Source organism: Notamacropus eugenii, chromosome 5, assembly GCF_028372415.1.
Source record: "Notamacropus eugenii isolate mMacEug1 chromosome 5, mMacEug1.pri_v2, whole genome shotgun sequence".
In the NCBI taxonomy this organism is placed as follows: domain Eukaryota; kingdom Metazoa; phylum Chordata; class Mammalia; order Diprotodontia; family Macropodidae; genus Notamacropus; species Notamacropus eugenii.
In genome coordinates this window covers 218,875,308-218,892,569 of record NC_092876.1, presented here as the reverse complement: position 1 = coordinate 218,892,569, position 17,262 = coordinate 218,875,308, and the positions used below count along the sequence as shown (strand labels likewise).

The 17,262-nt window shown below is 34.1% G+C and overlaps 2 protein-coding genes across 12 annotated transcripts in view; one reads left to right on the top strand and one right to left on the bottom strand.

Annotated features, from left to right (window-relative positions):
• Positions 1–10,046, top strand: part of LY75 (lymphocyte antigen 75) — a 185,195-nt gene extending 175,149 nt beyond the window's left edge. For 2 of the 3 annotated variants that reach the window (XM_072612121.1, XM_072612119.1), the window contains 2 exons: positions 5,304–5,505; positions 9,677–10,046. In XM_072612121.1, coding sequence (XP_072468222.1) covers positions 5,304–5,500 — 197 coding nt within the window. In that variant the 3' untranslated portion in view covers positions 5,501–5,505; positions 9,677–10,046. The remainder of the gene's footprint in view (positions 1–5,303; positions 5,506–9,676) is intronic. The other variant, XM_072612120.1, reaches the window with a different exon arrangement.
• MARCHF7 (membrane associated ring-CH-type finger 7) overlaps positions 8,869–17,262 on the bottom strand; it is a 53,663-nt gene continuing 45,269 nt past the window's right edge. For 7 of the 9 annotated variants that reach the window (XR_011967659.1, XM_072612124.1, XM_072612128.1 and 4 more), the window contains 3 exons: positions 14,814–14,927; positions 12,131–12,179; positions 8,869–9,752 (listed from right to left, as the gene is read on the bottom strand). Coding sequence is in view for 7 of the 9 variants with exons in the window: in XM_072612124.1 (XP_072468225.1) it covers positions 9,697–9,752; positions 12,131–12,179; positions 14,814–14,927 (219 nt within the window). In the remaining 2 variants the exon portion in view is untranslated. The remainder of the gene's footprint in view (positions 9,753–12,130; positions 12,180–14,813; positions 14,928–17,262) is intronic. The other 2 variants (XR_011967660.1, XM_072612123.1) reach the window with 1 other exon arrangement.

The window sequence follows — 17,262 nt, the reverse complement described above, 5'->3', positions numbered from 1 at the left end:
ATATAAAATATTCCCTAACGTGTCTCTAATTCATCCCAATTCTTCTGCTTCCTGCAGCCTTTTAAAAAATATTTCATATCTTCATTTCCTAATCCTCTAAATTTCTATTTTATGCATAGAACCCCCTGTGATATTTCTTTGTATATAATTTGTGTGATTTACTATTTTAGATTTTCTTTTTTTAGTCTCTGCTCCATCATCATCCTTTACCAGAGTCTTTTTGGGTTTTGTTTTTAAGAAAATCTTTCTCCCATAAGTCTTTGAACATGTATTTCTGGAGTTTGAAGGTCACCTCCCAAATTTTACTCTGTTTTGATTTCTCAGTAGTAACATACAGGCATTAAACTGCAAACCAGATCAACAGTCATGTTCAGTCCTTCTACCACCAGTGGTAAATACATTAATTGTCTTCTTACTGACTTTCACCTGTTGTTCCATAAAATGACCTCCTATCAGTGGGACTACACATTCTTTTGGTGGAAGTCATTCATGACTAATGCCAATGAAAACTGGCACCTATAATTTCTTGATTTTTCCACTAATATTTTCATTTGTTTTGTCCACATCATTTTCAACTCCATTTCCTGATTTCAGTTTGCATTGTCTCTTCCAAAATACTTAAAAATGCTCATTAGCTCATCTTGCATCTTCACACCTTCAGAGTACTACCTTTCCTCTCTTTACCTCCCAAACAAGAAGCATTTACTAATAGACATTTTGTGCCAGGCACCTAAGTCCTGGGGATACAAAGAAAGGCAAAAACAGTCCCTGCCATCCAGGAGTTCACAATGTAATGGAGGAAGCAATGTGTGAACAATTATGTACAAGCAAGAAAAATACAGGGTAAATTAGAGATAATTATAGTGGGACAGCACTAAGATTAAGGAGGATTGGGAAAGTTTCCTGTAGAAGATGAAGTTTTAGCTGAGACTTAGAAGCCAGAGATGAGAAAGAAGAGTTCCACACATGGAGGATAGCCAGTGAAGAGGCCAGGATCAATGGACTTAATTGCAGTAAGGTGTAAGAAGATTGGCAGAAAGGTGGCAGGTTATGGAGGCTTTTAAAAGCCAAATAAGATTTCATACTTGATCCTGGAGGCATTAGGGACTCACTGGAATTTACTGAATAGGAGGTGACATGGTCATATCTGCATTTTAGAAAGATCACTTTGATAGCTCAGTGGAGGATGGGCTGGAGTAAGCAGATACTTGAAGTAGGGAGATGAACCCATTATTACAAGTCTTCACTTTATTTTTTAACTTCTATTCTAGCTTCTCTGGCATGCTCCTCCCTACCTCACTGTACTATTGTATGGAAAATGATCTATTGTCATTATTAAAATACATTATTTGAATCTATTACTGAAAGTATCATATCATCTGTAGAACTATAACTGGGTTCAGTATACAAACCATTTCCCCCATTTCATTTTTATATTATGCTTCACTAAAATTTGACTTTTAAATTTTCAATTTTATTTGTACCTATTGCTTTACATAAATAAAACTTATAAATATGCGCCCCCCCCTCCCCCCACCAACATAGGAAGTCATTTCTCACAAAAGAAAAGAAAAAGCAGTTAAACAAAAACTAACATATTAATCAAGTCCAACATCTACATCTACAGTGTTCCACCTTTGTGGAGAAGTAAGGGAAGTGTATTTTCTCATTTATTCTCCAGAGGCAAGCTTCTGGGTCATTCTTACATAGCAATCACTTTCTTTTTTGTTGTTCCTTTTATTTACATTTTGAGTCATTGTGAATATTGTTTTCCTGGTTCTTACTTTACTCTGCATCAGTGTATTTAACTCTCCCCATGCTTCTGTGAATTCTTTGTAAGCCCAATATTGTTATTGTTACATTACATTCACTGAATCATTCCTCAGCCTATGGCTATCTACTTTGTTTCTAGTGTTTTGCTACTGTCACAAGTTCTGTAATGCTCTTCCTCCCTTCTTTGCCAAGATGGAAGATCATGGATGTGAAACATTGTAGATACTCAGACTTCCTGAATATGCTGGTTACTTTCACTGAATTGTTTCCTCTCAACCCCTCTCCTCCTTCTAAAGTTTTTGTTATAAGTTATAAGTTGGCTCTCTGGTTAGGGAGGGGAAGAGAGATACATTTGGAAATAAAGGCAATACAAACAAAAGATATTAATAAAAGTATTAAAGGGCTACAGTAAATATTTTTTAGTCAAGCCTTAATTGGGCCTCGTAATTTAAACACCTATGTAGTTTGTCCTACATACAAAATGTAATATGAATATTGAATAATCCTAATAATTTTAATTGTTTTTATCCTTTCCTTATTTTAGCATTTGCCCTGTCCTTGCCACTCCTTTATACTTTTATCTTCTCAAAACATTTCTTTCAAGAACATCATCTATAACTTCTCATTCATTGCCGTCGCGCCCTTTCCTCCCTTGATTGTTCTTGGTTTCTTCCAATTCAAGTACTAAATTACCTTTACCCTTCCTTTATTTCACTTTTGAAATCTGGGTTCCATCAAGACTAGACTGAGAGGTCAAAGAGCAAACACACAAGGCCCAGTAAACTGCTGAGTATAATCAAACCCTCAAGGGAGGAATTTTTGATTTTTTTCCTATGAGATAAACATACATATTTCTGTTTTTGCATTTCAATTGCTCTGTGATCCCCATTCCATGGGGCAGATGATAAGATATACTCCGCCTCTCATCCTATGCAGCTCTTGCTCTGGTCCTCCATAGGGAGGCTGTCCAATGAGCTTACAGCCTTCCTCTAGTTAGTAAATAAGTTTGGAGGGCACTCTAAAACTAACTGCTTTACAATTCTAGCCACTGAATTTAATGGAACTCATTTAATGCAACCGATTTCTGGCTAAGAAAAGCTCTACTTATACCTAGTGGAACATCTCAAAAACATCGGGATCAATTTAGAATTTGAAAGAATTTTCTCTGAAAATTTGTAAAGAATCCCTTTAGAAACTGCACTGCTGAAAAAAAAAAAGCCTGTTTTCTTAATGTTAGTGGTAATTGCCTTAGACTATATATTAAAATGATTAAAAACACTTTCCCAACGTGCCTAAACCTTTCATTAAAACATTTTGGAATTTAACCAGTGGCCCCTATGAAAGGCACAAAAATATTTCCTTGTGGCTTATGTTCCTCACTTAGGATCACATAACTTCAGAGCTGGAAGAGACCTTATAGATTATCTAGCTCCAATCACTTCATTTTTACATATATAGAAACTGAGAGCTCAAAAAGAGAAGCAATTTGCCTAAGGCCATGCAAGTGACATTGCCCAGATGCAAATCCACGTCTTCTGACTCTAAATCCAAAGCTCTTTGCATTATGAACGGTCCTCGGGGCAATGTTTCTCTCTCAGTGGCTTTTTATCATTGAAACTTGGACATTACTGGAATGAATTTATAAGTAGCCATGAAAGCCATTTAAAAAACATAGAATATGCCAGCTCTTGTCATTATGCAAAAATAAGTGCACATATATAAGAAAGTTCTATGGGGAAGGTACAGAGACATCTTCATGTGCCTTTGGGTCTTTTGCTGCCATTTATAACTTAGTCTTTAGTAATTTTTTTCCCTAACTTGCTAACCAGTCCTCTTGGATTTAGCTACTTGAATTATCTCACACAAAGATGGAGGTACTTAAAAGTCTGCAAAGGAAAGAACTGCATGCTTGCAAATTTTGACAAAACTTTTTAAATACAAAGCTGCAGTCACCTGTGAAGCATCCAGAGAAACAAAAGAATTTTCCTATATCATCCTTGAAAAATGGTTTTTCTCCCAGATAAGAGTAATTTAATAATTATAATTATATATTAAGATAATTTATATAGCATTTACTATGTGCCAAAGTATGCTGAGCACTTTACAATTTTCTCATTTTATGCTAATAGCCTTGGGAGCTAGGTGTTTTCCTATTTCCATTTTACAGATGAAGGAACAGGTTAGGCAACTTGCCCAGGGTCACAAGCTAGTGTCAGAGGTTGGACTTGAACTCGTCTTTCTGACTCCAGGCCCAGGAATCTGAGAGATGAGCTGGATTCAAACCTAAAATTCCTAATCTGCAAAATCAGTAAGATGATCTAAGAGGATTAACCTGGCATTCACTTATATAAATCTATGTTCTCTATAGTCCCTAAAATGAAATAATTTATCCAGTCACACAAGTATGACATTATGTTCAATAATATGCCAGAAAAGCAAACTTATTAAGCAACTGGGTTGTTCACAGATTTGGCACAGATTTTAAAGTAGAAAAGAGCACAGGAAAATGCCTAAGCAGACTTGAAAGGTGGGCTGAAATATCAACCTATGGGGTTTTTTCCTCATATGGATAAATAAGAAATTATAAAAGCTGGCCATTTAAGAGGCTAATGAAAGTTGATCATGATATCAACAAATTCTAATAATGTTACTAACTTATGGCAGGTTAGTGATATTCCATGAAAACAATTATCCCTGGAAACAATGGAAAAGGAACTTAGTGGGTATAAGAGCATGCAAAATACAACTAAAGAGGGGCTTCAAAGAATAGGAACAGAAGAGGTTATCAGGAAATATGTGATAGGTGGACAGCCAGTGTTCTGTTGGTGTCTTTACGTTAGATGAAATGGAGGACAGCCTCTGGCGCTTCTGGTGAACTCCTTGTCATGAAAGTAGGAGTAGGCATAGGGGGATTTTAATCTGCCATCACTGCAATGAACAAACTCATGAAATCATAGATCCATGAGTACTTGACAATTCAGATGGTTAGAACTCAGTCATTAAGTGCTTCTTATGTGCTAGGCACTTTCAGATGTGAGGAATACAAAGGAAAAAAATAAATAATTCATGCCTTCAATTAGTTAGCATTTTATCAGGGCAGACAACAAAATACATGGGTAATTTTGGGGAGGAGGCACCTGGGAGAAATGAAGTCCTCATGTAAGTGAGCTGAGCTTTGAAAGAAAAAGAGGGATTCTAAGAGATGGAGGACGCAGTACATGGACAACCTGTGCAGACAGTAAGATGGATTGTCTCATATTAAGAATATGAAAAGAGCACATTATGTACAATGACACTGAAAAGGTGGGCTGGGGTTAGGTTGTAAAGGGCATTAAATATCAAGACATTTGTATTTGATTCTTGAGGCAACAGGGAACCACTGGGGTTTATTGAGCAAAATGGCATGGTTAGACATATGCTTTAGGAAGATTACTAGAAATACAACTTAGCTGGCACCCTTCAAACCAACATTTACTACTGTTGAAACTTTTGGTCCCTAACATATAATTTTTCTGTTTTTTCCTTTATAGATAACCATATTTTAATAACAGCATTGGTGATTGCCAGCACTACAATCCTGACAATTACAGGAGCAGTACTTTGGTTCCTCTACAAAAGAAATCTAACTTCTGGCCTTACACATACAGCTTACACCACAGCACCTCAACTTCCTTATAATGATGACTGTATTTTAGTAGATGCAGAAGAAAATGAGTATGTTGCTTAATTTTAGTAAGTATTGATAGTTTCAGATATAAATATCAAAAGTATTTTGAACAGCAATTCAAATGTAAGCTTCTAAGACATGAAAAGTTTTTAATTACAAGATTTTTCTACTTATGCAGGAATAAAAAAATATTCCTGCATAATGTTAATCATATTGGAAACAAATCCCTAAAGAATAAAAAAATATAGCTTCAAAGTAAAACTATAGATTAGAATTGGGAGAAGCCTTAGAAATCACCTGGTACAATACCCTCATTTTTCAGATGACGAAAATAAGACTGAGGGCTGATGTGATTCGGCCAGTCTCAAAGCCACATGGTTACTCACTTGAAAAGGGAGATACTTAAGCTCTATGTATAGCTAATGCAATTGTAGTTTGCATAAGACATTAAATGTTACAATGGTTGTAAAAGTAATGAAATTTAAAAACATTCTGGAACTGATGTCCAAATACATGTTTTCACTCTAAGTAGCCACGTAGGACCTATTTATTAAGACTTATACTATACACTCATGGGCTACACACTACAGGTAGTAAATTCTGAGCTGAGATTTGAACCCAAGACCTCCAACTTCAAATCCTATGTTCTTTCCACTAGATCAGTTTACAAATCATACAAGAAAATCTCATCACTTATTGGCATCCGGGAGCTATTCTTTAAATCGAGAGGTATTTCCAATACATCACAGTCCTTCAAAACATTTAATGGTTTCCAAAAATCAAAGAACAAAAACGTGCCCCTCAGGACGAGAGATTGTATCCTCTGAAGGAATATTCCCCCCTAATTTTAAGATATGGCAGCAGTTAAGATTGTGTTAACTTTCCAGCATGTTTACTTTGAAGGGTAAAGTTATTGGAATACCTGCTGGGGCAGGTGAATGCTGGTAACCTATTAGTTCAGGTTTGATTTGGGGATGGAAAGAGGTACCTGTAAATCACTGAGTAGTTAAGAAAAGATTTACTTTGCCCGACTTAGCTACCCTGGACACACTCTTGTCTTCATATGCAAACATCAGCAGGGAGGTATGGTGACTTGCATCACCTTCAGACATCCTCTAGGTGAAAGGGGCTCTAACTCCTCATAGGTGGGGCTTTTTACTCTCAATGCTACAATAAGGGAGACTGGGGTCAACCAGGTCCTGGGGACAGCTTTGTTGCCTTTTAGGAAACTTAATCCCTGCTGTAAGGTATCTGGATTATACATATCAAACTTCAGATATTCTCCATTATGAAATGCATAAATCCCATTTACTCTTATTATCAATTTTAACTGTCTTATATTTAAGCTAACATCTACAATTTAAGCTTTCATTTAGCCCATTAAATTGACCCAATCAAATGCTACTTACTCATACCATTGTTTTTCACTCCATATACTCAACAAGTATTTACGGAGCAAGCACTTAATGCTATGACAAGTAGTTCTGGAAGTTCCTTTACTGACTTAGTGTAAGACAAAAATGGAGGTTACGTGAGTTAGTGGGAGAACTATTATATAAAAAAACATCATTTAATATTTCATTCTGGTAAGGTCACAGAAACTCCCCTACCCTTCCTAGAAATTGCCAATTCCCCTTCATTTACCTTGTGAAGGCATGTATATAAAGCCTACACAAGTGGGAAGGAATAAGAGAAAATTCGGTCTGGCTACTGATATGACCTCGTACCATGGCAGTTTTACCTCTTCAGCTTTTTGAACTAGGGCTTGTTGATGGTATCCAGGGGAAATCACACGGAAGAAACACCTGATCCTGCAGCTTCACAACACTCACTTGACCCACACAACCAGAACCTTTGCCCTAAGACAAACTGTCTTTGTCCTTAACCTGGGGTCCGTAATTTTAAAATGTATATTTGTGTACACATACACACACACACACATATTTAAATAACTATTTCATCAATAACTGGTTTCCTGTGCAATTTTAGACTACCAGCTGTTTCTTGACCTCAACATTCCATCTGTTCAGGGCAGCCATACAAACCATTCTCTATGCCCAGAACACATGTACTCCACCTCAATCTTTCAGAATCCATACCTTCCTTTCCAGGTTCATGTCAGTGGCAACCTCTTGGTCCCCCCCTCCAAAATCAGATATATCTGAAAAAGGAACCCTAGAAACTTGCCTGGTCTAACCCCCTCAATTTATACATATGCAGCTGTTCAGCTATTTCAGTTTTCTGACTTCATGGCTCCATTCAGGGTTTTCTTGTCAAAGATACTGGAGTGCTTTGCCATTTTCTTCTCCAGCCCATTTTACAGATGAGCAATTATACACAAGGAAAGTGACATTCAGAGTTTAAGTGACTAATCCAAGGCACAGGCATTTAAATGGGCACTAAAAATCAAACTCACATCCACTCTCCACATACCATTAAAAAAAAAATGAACTTCTATATGGAGTCCAGGACACACTCAACATGAAACCTAAAAGGTTTTTTCTACTTCACATATATTTACTCTTACTATAAGTAGTAATTACATGCTCCACTACAACATGGAAAGCAAGAGTATTTCAATATTCTTAACGTGAAATGAAGATGTAAAAATCTGCAACTGTTCCTGTTTTCTACCCTACTCTGGGGCGATAAGGAGGAAGGGAAGTAGGAAAGAAAAACAAATGCTTTATTAACAAACTGAAAAGAAAGTGTAAGCATTCTTGAGGTAGGTATCAAGAGTGTAATTATTAAAAATAGTATCCTAAGGTTAAATATTGTATATTTACTCTAAAGGCAGACAAAATAAAGGCAAGCACGAGATAAGCAAATTAAGTTTTCTTGTACAAGAGTTGTCATAATTTAGTAAAATTAAATCCCCTCTGAAATGTTTTCTGAATACCAATTAATGGAAAATAATTCTAGGACACAGTATAATAGACTTTTACCTTAGGAAGAAATTGTTGTCTTAAACCAAACCCATACATTCTTAAGAAACCAATCACATCAGAGGAAGTGTCTTGTTGTCTGGCACTGTTTTACACAGTAACCTACTAACGGTGTAATAGAATGAAATGAAAAACCTTAATTCAGCCCTTCCCTCCAATGCAGAGATACATTATTAGAATGGAAAAGTCACCTGAAAGACTCTCTCTTAGAAAAAATAGTTTTGCAGAAAGAAAGAGATTTAGGACTTGGTGTCCCCTAAAGTCTTAGTGCAGTTTTAAGTTTTTAAAGCTTAATGACAAGTTTAAGCTTTCTTAAAGCACAAAATTGCTCTAAGATTTTTGGGATATCCTGCATTTCATGACTGTAGGTTAGGCCTATAATAGGAAGCAAAATTAACAGGTTAAAAGGATTCCTTTTCCTCTTAAAATAACAAAGAAAAATTAAAGACACAAAAATATATAAAGTTTAAAAAAGACAACAAATACATATACATCATATTTATTTGTAAAGAAACGACAACACTAAGAAACACATTGATAACCAGTGTTTTAATTGCGAATGTAGGATCTAAAAAACTTTAATCAACAGCTTAATTAAGATTGCAATGATTTTGGTAAGTTCCATTTCTGCAGAGAATTCTGAAATAAAAATTTAAAGTTGTAGTATTCCTGAATGGAATATCTGCATACCACACATCAAATACAATCTGATTTTCAAATCAATACATAATAATTCCATCATTAAAACATTTAAGTCCTTGTAATCTTTTATTGCTGTTTAAGTGAATTAACAGTTTAAATCTGTTTTAGAAACCTAATACTACAGCTTTTTAAAGTTCCACTTGCTTCCATTTTTGTTAAACACTGGAATTGATTTTCAAAATGAGACTGCAACTTAAAGAAGTTTAAACAGAAAAATATCCTGCCCTGTTTTCTACCCACCCTCCCCTCCCCCATCTTCAAAAGTATCCAATCTCTGTACTAACGAGGGATAAAACTGAAACTGAATAATCTTCCATAAATATAATCTGACTACAGTAATCAGAACACAAAATGAGGGGAAGGGAATTAAATACTTGAAACAAAGCTAATACTTTCCCACTCACCTCAAGGGAAAATCAACATGAACCTGCCAGTTTGTGAACATATCATTTTCACTGGTCATGTTTCAGGGCATAGCAATGTAATTTGAAGCCAGCAACATTTGAAATAAAAGTAGTAATATTTAATGTACTTTAATAAGCATCCCCTCCCCCCAAATTAATTATTATTTTATATCAATTTTTTGCAGCTCATTCATCTCACATGATGTTATGCCATGTCAAATGCTCTGTTGTGCTCTCCATCTTCAGATTCATCCTCAGAGGCTGTTGAAAGAACAATAACAACAGAATCAAAAAATGACCAAGATATAAAATGGTTACCACAGAGAACAATGTCTGGAAAAAACATTTGGATTTCAGGTCACAACATGGTGAAAAATGCCAAAATGAGGTTCAAGGACATCATCTTAAGAGGTTCCACACAGAATTTAACCTGTTACAACTATAAGGACTTTGCAATGCAATGCCAAATAGGTTTATTTGTTCAATTTATTTAAAATGATCAATTAAGTTCACTATGGACATAGCCTGAATTAAAATGTCTCTTATTTAAAAAGACATGACCCTTTGTTGAAACTACTCTATTCCACTTGTTTCTATTTCATTGACAGAACGTTAAATAGCATCTAAAATTCATGAAGTGATTTCATCAAGAAGCAACAAGACAGTCACTATGATCACAGAATATACAAGTTACATAAAGGATACCCCAGGATTTCTTTAGAAAGTTGAATGAATCAACCATGAAGGAGTTAGAAAAGCCCAGGAATTTGGGAGTTAGAAAAGCCTGAGTTTTAACTACAACTCTGACACTAACTGGCAGTAAAAAAACCACAATCTTTACCAACGTCGGATTTCTTTTTTTTATAAATAAGAATATTTACACCACTTACCTAACAGAGTTGTTGTGAGGAAAAGTGCACTGCAAACTTTAAGGCACTATCGATCATTCTTAAAGTCTGTAGGTCATGTTAACAAGTGATGGGGAAAAGGGGCACTGCCAATTACAAATGACTTTCCAATTTTCATGGAAAAAAAATTCATGGTCTGTGTTTTATACTTAATAAAGAGTAACATTTATCTTTTTAAGAATATCAAGTCAAAGTTAAATCCATTTAAAACAACATGTTAGGGGATGGACATGGTTGCATGCAACACTTAGATATTCTAAAGGACTGTATATTATGTGTTTCTTAAGTTTATTCATACCTATTAGAATATGCAGTTCCTTCCAAAGAGAAATTAAATTTTTTAAATCAAATTTAATGAAATAAACTAGATTCACATTTTTTATGCCCTGTCTTCCCTGCTCTTCACTTCAATTCCACAAAGAACTTAAAACTTTTAAGTGTACCAGCCCCAGGTGTGTGACTATTTGTAGCTCTAAATTGACAAAGAAATGCCATTTCATGGATATAAGTAATATGTAGTTACTGTAAAACTGTCAAAACAACAAACTTCATAAGGAAGGAAAATTCAATGTTTACCTGTCTTTACAAACAGTTTTCCCCCTCTCATTGATTCTTAAAGGAAGTTAAGCTATAACAAGCAAATCAAATTTCTACTTTTACAAAAATGTTAAGACTTTTTCTATAACTTTTCCCTTTATTCTCTGTTGATTTTAGAGTGGATGAATTTGGGGACTAGTTATTTTATTTTAAAAATTGCCAAATGGGAAATACTAACTGAAAATATATTAAAGGACTATGGGGACAAAAAAAAATCTATCAGCCCAAATAACCAATTAACATCAAAAGCACATAGAGCACAGTACCACAGTACACTATGTTCTTTTTCATAAAAACTCACTTGTTACTGAACTTAATGGTCACTCCTGAATTTGAACTACGAAATTCTTACCCATTCCAATAAATTTTTCTACATACCATGTTCTCATTAAGATTATCAAAAATGTAATTTAAAAAATAATTAATTTTAATTCTTAAAAATAGGAATCTGCCAATAAAATCTAGATATTAAAAAAAAGTGTCTTGGAATTACAAAGCATTCCCTAGGGAAAAGACTTTCTTGCTATGTCCAACATGCATAACTCAGACATAATTTGAAGTGGAAGTGAAAAGAGGAGCCATCATCTAAACAACAAGGTGGTGGAGGCTTTTGGAGGCTTTTTTTGGTTTGTTTTGGGGAACAGCAGAGGAATAAACAGAAAAGCAGGGTTCAAAGACACACTTGACATTTTCATATAGATGACAAATTACTGTTTTAAGGATTATACAGTATTTTAAAATGTTTTCACATATTTCAAATTGTAATTATATAAACTTAAGAAATGTTTAATTAAAAAAAAACCATTTAGTCCCATGTAAAGAGCTGAAATTGATCAGTCCAAGGCATGTTAAGGTTTCTTTACTTAAAATTTTGGTCCTAAGCAAGTACAGTGACCTTGAATATCATTTTCCCCCACCCTGTTAAAAAAATGTTTCTCAAAAATTCAGTTTCTCTGAATCTGTCCCCTTGCCCCCCGCAACTCCTGTTATCAATAGGGCTATACGTCAATAAAATAAGAGTAAAGCTAATATAGCACATGCCTTCAAAAAAGAGGAACACTGGTCAGATTTGTTCAGTGGGTTTAATTTGCAATAATAAATTCAACAAGTCTGGGGAGGGGAAATGTCACCTACTTTCAAGATCTTCCATATGTGCCTGAAGAGTTCTTGCAAGGTTAATAAACTAGAAACAATGCAGAAAGAAATACAGTAGTTTAAATGTTGTATATGGATCTATATAATAAGTATAGGTGGTTTATTTTACTTAACACAAAGTTAAATATCATTTTAAGCCCTTAAAATCTAGCTACTAGGGTAGGGCTGGGAACTCTGCAGCCTCAAGGCCACATGTAGTTCTCTTGGTCCTCAACTGCAGTTCTCTGATTGAATTCAAACTTCAGAGGACAAATCCCCTTAACAAAAGGATTTGTTCTGTAAAATCTGGACTCAGTCAAAAGGCTACACCCAAGGACCTAGAAGGACACATGTGGCCTTGGGGCCACAGGTTCCTTAGCCCTGTACTAGGGCTTTCTTCTCAATCAATTAAAACACATAATTTAAGGGCAGTATTTAAAATATGTGCATGTATATACATGCTATTAGTATTAACCTAGGTCTTCAGGAAACTTATTACTTAATACTAGTTGCTGCTTTAATTGTTTGCTAAAAGGAAACAGCCATGACAATCCCCTGAATAACAGAAATAGATTATTTCATCCAACAGCATTCCTTCTCTGAAATGAAGCAAATTACTTCAAAAGGTATTCCAATTTTGAAAATTCTATAACCTGGAGACTAAGTGGTTTGAATTTAGAGTTAATATACAAAGACAACTGGAATTCACATTAGAAATAGAATAAAAAACTCATGAACTGCTACTTTTCTGTCTAAATTTAATGTAACAGTCTAAGAAAATTGAAGTTTCACATTTAATTCTATGCTAAAAATAGCATTGGCTTTGAAAAATCTTCACAATCACATTATGTACTTAGGTAAAGGGACAAATTCAATAGTCAAATACAATAAATCTCTTATCAATTTTGTTTAAAGCAGAAAAGCTATTTATAATCTGGTCAGATTAGAGGAGTTTACAAAATTCCATGATTTTTAGAGAACATATCGTCAAGAAATTTTAATTCCTTTTCTATGACAGCTTAATAATTTTTTAATATTGTTATTCTCTTTAACCACCAACAGATGGGTATAACATCAACTGCTGACATAATGAAGAACTTATAAAATGATCTGATCATTTTCACAGACAAGCACTAAATTCCTTCAATGAAGCAGCTGCTTCCATTTTTTACTTTGTATTTTGATTCGTTAACAGGATAAGGAATTGAACTTCATTTACATGATAAGCTTCCAAAATCAATATAAAATATATAAACTGTAGCCTACATTAGGGAACCTTCTAGTTCTATGTAACAAGGAATAGAGTTAAATGTAAAATATAAAATAAATCACTGAGATACTACATGAGCAAGTATGTTTCAAAATACTAATAATGTCTAATCTAAAAGCTAACCAAAATAAACAAACCCTTAATGGTGACATGTAATCACCAAAAAAAGATTTGAGACCAAGACATGCTTGATATGATGATGAATAAAGTACCACCTCTGATAATTACTATTTACTGGGATAATCGTTCAAGTAGTTTATAAAGGCATACAGAATGCAATTCATGTGCCCTATAAAGATTAGATAGTACCTAACATCTGAATTAACAGTATAATTTGGAAGCATAAAAATTCAGTAGATATAATGGTCTTACATTTGCTAAAACTTCTGAAAGGCAGAACTCATTTCATGAAACTACACCATTCAGTACTTCACAAAAAATCTTAAAGCTGGCTCTCCCATGTGGATTGCAGCAAAAGTTCAAAGTGAACATTTAAAAAATATCAAACTGGGTTATAGCTTGTATCAAAAGATAATGTTTAAAAACAAAGAAGAAAATTGTCAGGCACATAAGTTCATAGCCTGAAAAGAAATATTAGAACAGGTCCTAAATAAAAAATCTCAACACTAAAAAGTATTCAAATAAGTTAAAGATAAATTCATTTTACTGGCATTTTTGCAAGTAATTGTACTATAGCGTATCTCCAAATTACTGTCATGAGTTTTCTCCACCTTTCAACCAAAAATAGGGAATACTGAATATGTGAGGGTCTGACTTAAAAAGTGAATGGAGAGACGGTATTTTTCATCTATCTTCAAAGAGTAATCAAAAACTAAGCACTGAGAAACTCAGATCTTAGAATGATTTAATCTAACCCCTTTTAAAGCAACTGTTTTTCAATTGCAACAAAAGATGAAAATATTTCAATACACATAACTATATTTCAAAGATTTTTCTATATAGGTGTTGGTTTCTAACATGGCCAAATAATTTTTTAATATTTCCGAAATTAAAATAGAAATAAGCTTACTAAAAATTCTTGTGAAGTTCCTAGATTCGGAGTTATATTTTGGATTTCTATGCTATATTAAGTTTGTTATCAAAGAATCACCCTTTCTCTTATATAAACAATTCTACTTATATTTGTCTTCATTCAAAGTGAAATAACTCTCTATTTGAAAAATAAAATTTTCCCCCACCCTTGAAAATGTTTTTAAGAATAGAATATTGGACATTGGACAGGAAATAATAAATGTCTTAAAATGTTAAGCATCTTCACTTTTAAGGTTTTGTAGCACCTATTAAAAAAAAAAGACTATTTCTCTAAAAACAATCTATTTATAAATGATTTACTTCCCAAAGCTAAACTACTGATTCAGCCTGTTCTCCCATCCCCACCTCAATATTACTTACTCGGATACGTGTGCTAGCTTCACTTGCAGTTCCCAGCATGTCAGAAAAGCTTTGTTCACATAAATGCAACAACACAACTAGGTACAGACCCGAGCTGATAAACTCATACTCCGCCTTCAGTAGAAAGGAAAAAAAAAAATAAGAGAAAAAAATGAGAATAGCAGAATCAAGACGTGGATATATAGTGATTCAGTTCCCTGATAAACTCATACACATTAGGTGTCCTACCAGGAAACAAAGCTTAAACTTTTTTTTTTTTTAATATTCAGAAAGGCCCTCTCATTCAGAACACCATGCCATCTGTTGTATGGGAAAAATGCTTATTTAGGCACACTAAAGGAAAAAAAAATTAGCTGATCTTTTTAGGAATAACTGATGAAGCCCTTAAAAGACAACCTGATTTTACAATAATTTTATTTGGCAAATAATTTACTTTTAAAAAAGGACTTTTAAAACATGTAAAATGGTAAAGAACTTGGTTAATTTTCTATAAATGTCAGAATATTTAAAGAACTTAATCCGCAAATTTCTATTCATGTTTCCTTAGCTATAAGTTCAACTCACATAAAACTAAAAAGGGCATTAGATACTAAAACTTCTCAATATGTAAATCTTACCAGTCTTCACTAAACAGCTGGAATGGTATTAGTGGACTACAACTTTAACAGGTGGTATGGTCCTAAATAATATTTGTAATGTCAAAATCTCATCTGGCTTTTGCCACGATCCAGTTAATGTGCCTGAAATACAAACTGCATTTTTTAGCAAAAGCTTTAGCGGTTTCTAGCAGGTTGTCCAAGAAATCTTAATTATTTCTCTAATTCTTGAAGTTAGTTATCCCTCTAATATTAGTATCACTAACCTAGGAAGAATCCAGTTCTACTGAAGTAAAAAGGAAGAGGAACTGCCTTGAAAAATAAGTGTGAACTCATTTCAGATAAGGAAAGCAATTCTACTTATATACATTTTAAACATCTTGCATAACTAATCATGGATTATGATAGATAATGGATAATGAAGAAATTCTTGTATCACTAAACTCAATCATTCCTAACACCCCAAGTGAATCAAAGCCAGGACGGTGGACAAATGATTATTACCAATAATTCCTGGCATTTAACAATCACTTTAATAAAATGACTGGTAATCTGGGGGAGCCCACAGCCTTTTCATTCCATCAGGAATGCTTTAAAGGTCCAAAAGCTCCAGAGCAGAAGATGAAACTTCTAGAAAATAAAGACAGAGAACAGACTCTCATTCAAAAGCTAAAGTTGGAATGAGTCAATGACCGAGTCTATTCCTATAATTCTATTCATCCCATATTCTATGAAGCAAGAGACTTTCTTTTCTCTCCATACTTTCTTCCTTGCTTTGAAAAGAACATACAGCTATCAAAATGGGCTCTTCGCATGTTAAGATATTTCGTCCCTGTTAGTCCACTTTGACAGATAACACTTTCCTACTTTTCTACCAAGACAGAAAAGGCTTTGTTTTCATTAGGACAAAAGGTTAAATCAAAAGGGAACATCAAGAAGCAGGTAAAAAAGTTGGAGGGAATCATGTCTCTCTGCTACTTCCTTTCTTATTCGTCTCCTTCAACCATTAGTGCTAATATTAATCTATGTAATGACATACAAGAGTGAAGAAGCTACCACATCACAAAAATAGATGGTTCATATAGCAGTCAGTTTTTTAAAAGGCACCCAATTACTAATGAACAGGCTTGATTAGGGAGCTATGTAAAAGATAATTCTTTTGGGCATTCAGATTCTAACGAGAAATATTAGAATAACCAACTATGCTGTACCAAAATTTCTCAGTCCTTCTGTCTTTAATTAAATATGATCAAAAGTAACCTTTGGTTCAATTTTTATTCTTGATCATTTAAGGATATAAAAATTCCTTAAATGTGAGCTGCTTTTAAAATTTTGTTTTCAATGATTAATGAAGGTTGTTGGAAACGAATCAACTCAACCTCTTATAATCAAAATTGTGGGGGGCAAGAGAAGGCAGAGAATTATGCAAGTGAATGTAGTTGAAGAAAATCAGCATTAATTTGACCATAAAGAAATCATAGGTATCTTTTAGGGGATAGTTAATGTTAAAAACAAAAATAGTTTTTCAGAGTTAAATGGGAATTCAAAGTATGAAAGGGGAAGCAATGGAGGGAAACAGAATGCTTAAGGCATATTGCTCTACTCCCTATCTGAGGTTTTAGAGAGGAGCTAAAGTGGATTGCTACCAAATTGCTGGTAATTTCCATTTGTACAGGAAAAGAGGAAAAGTGCTTGAAACTGATCAATACCTATTCTCAACAGGCAGCTGGAATCAGAAAAATCCTGGGAAAAGATAGGGAAAAAATAGCTTGACTAATTTTAGGAAAGATTTTCCAAACTTAAATTTGGTGAAAAGTTGTTAAGATAAGAATTCCCATGTCACAAAATTCCAT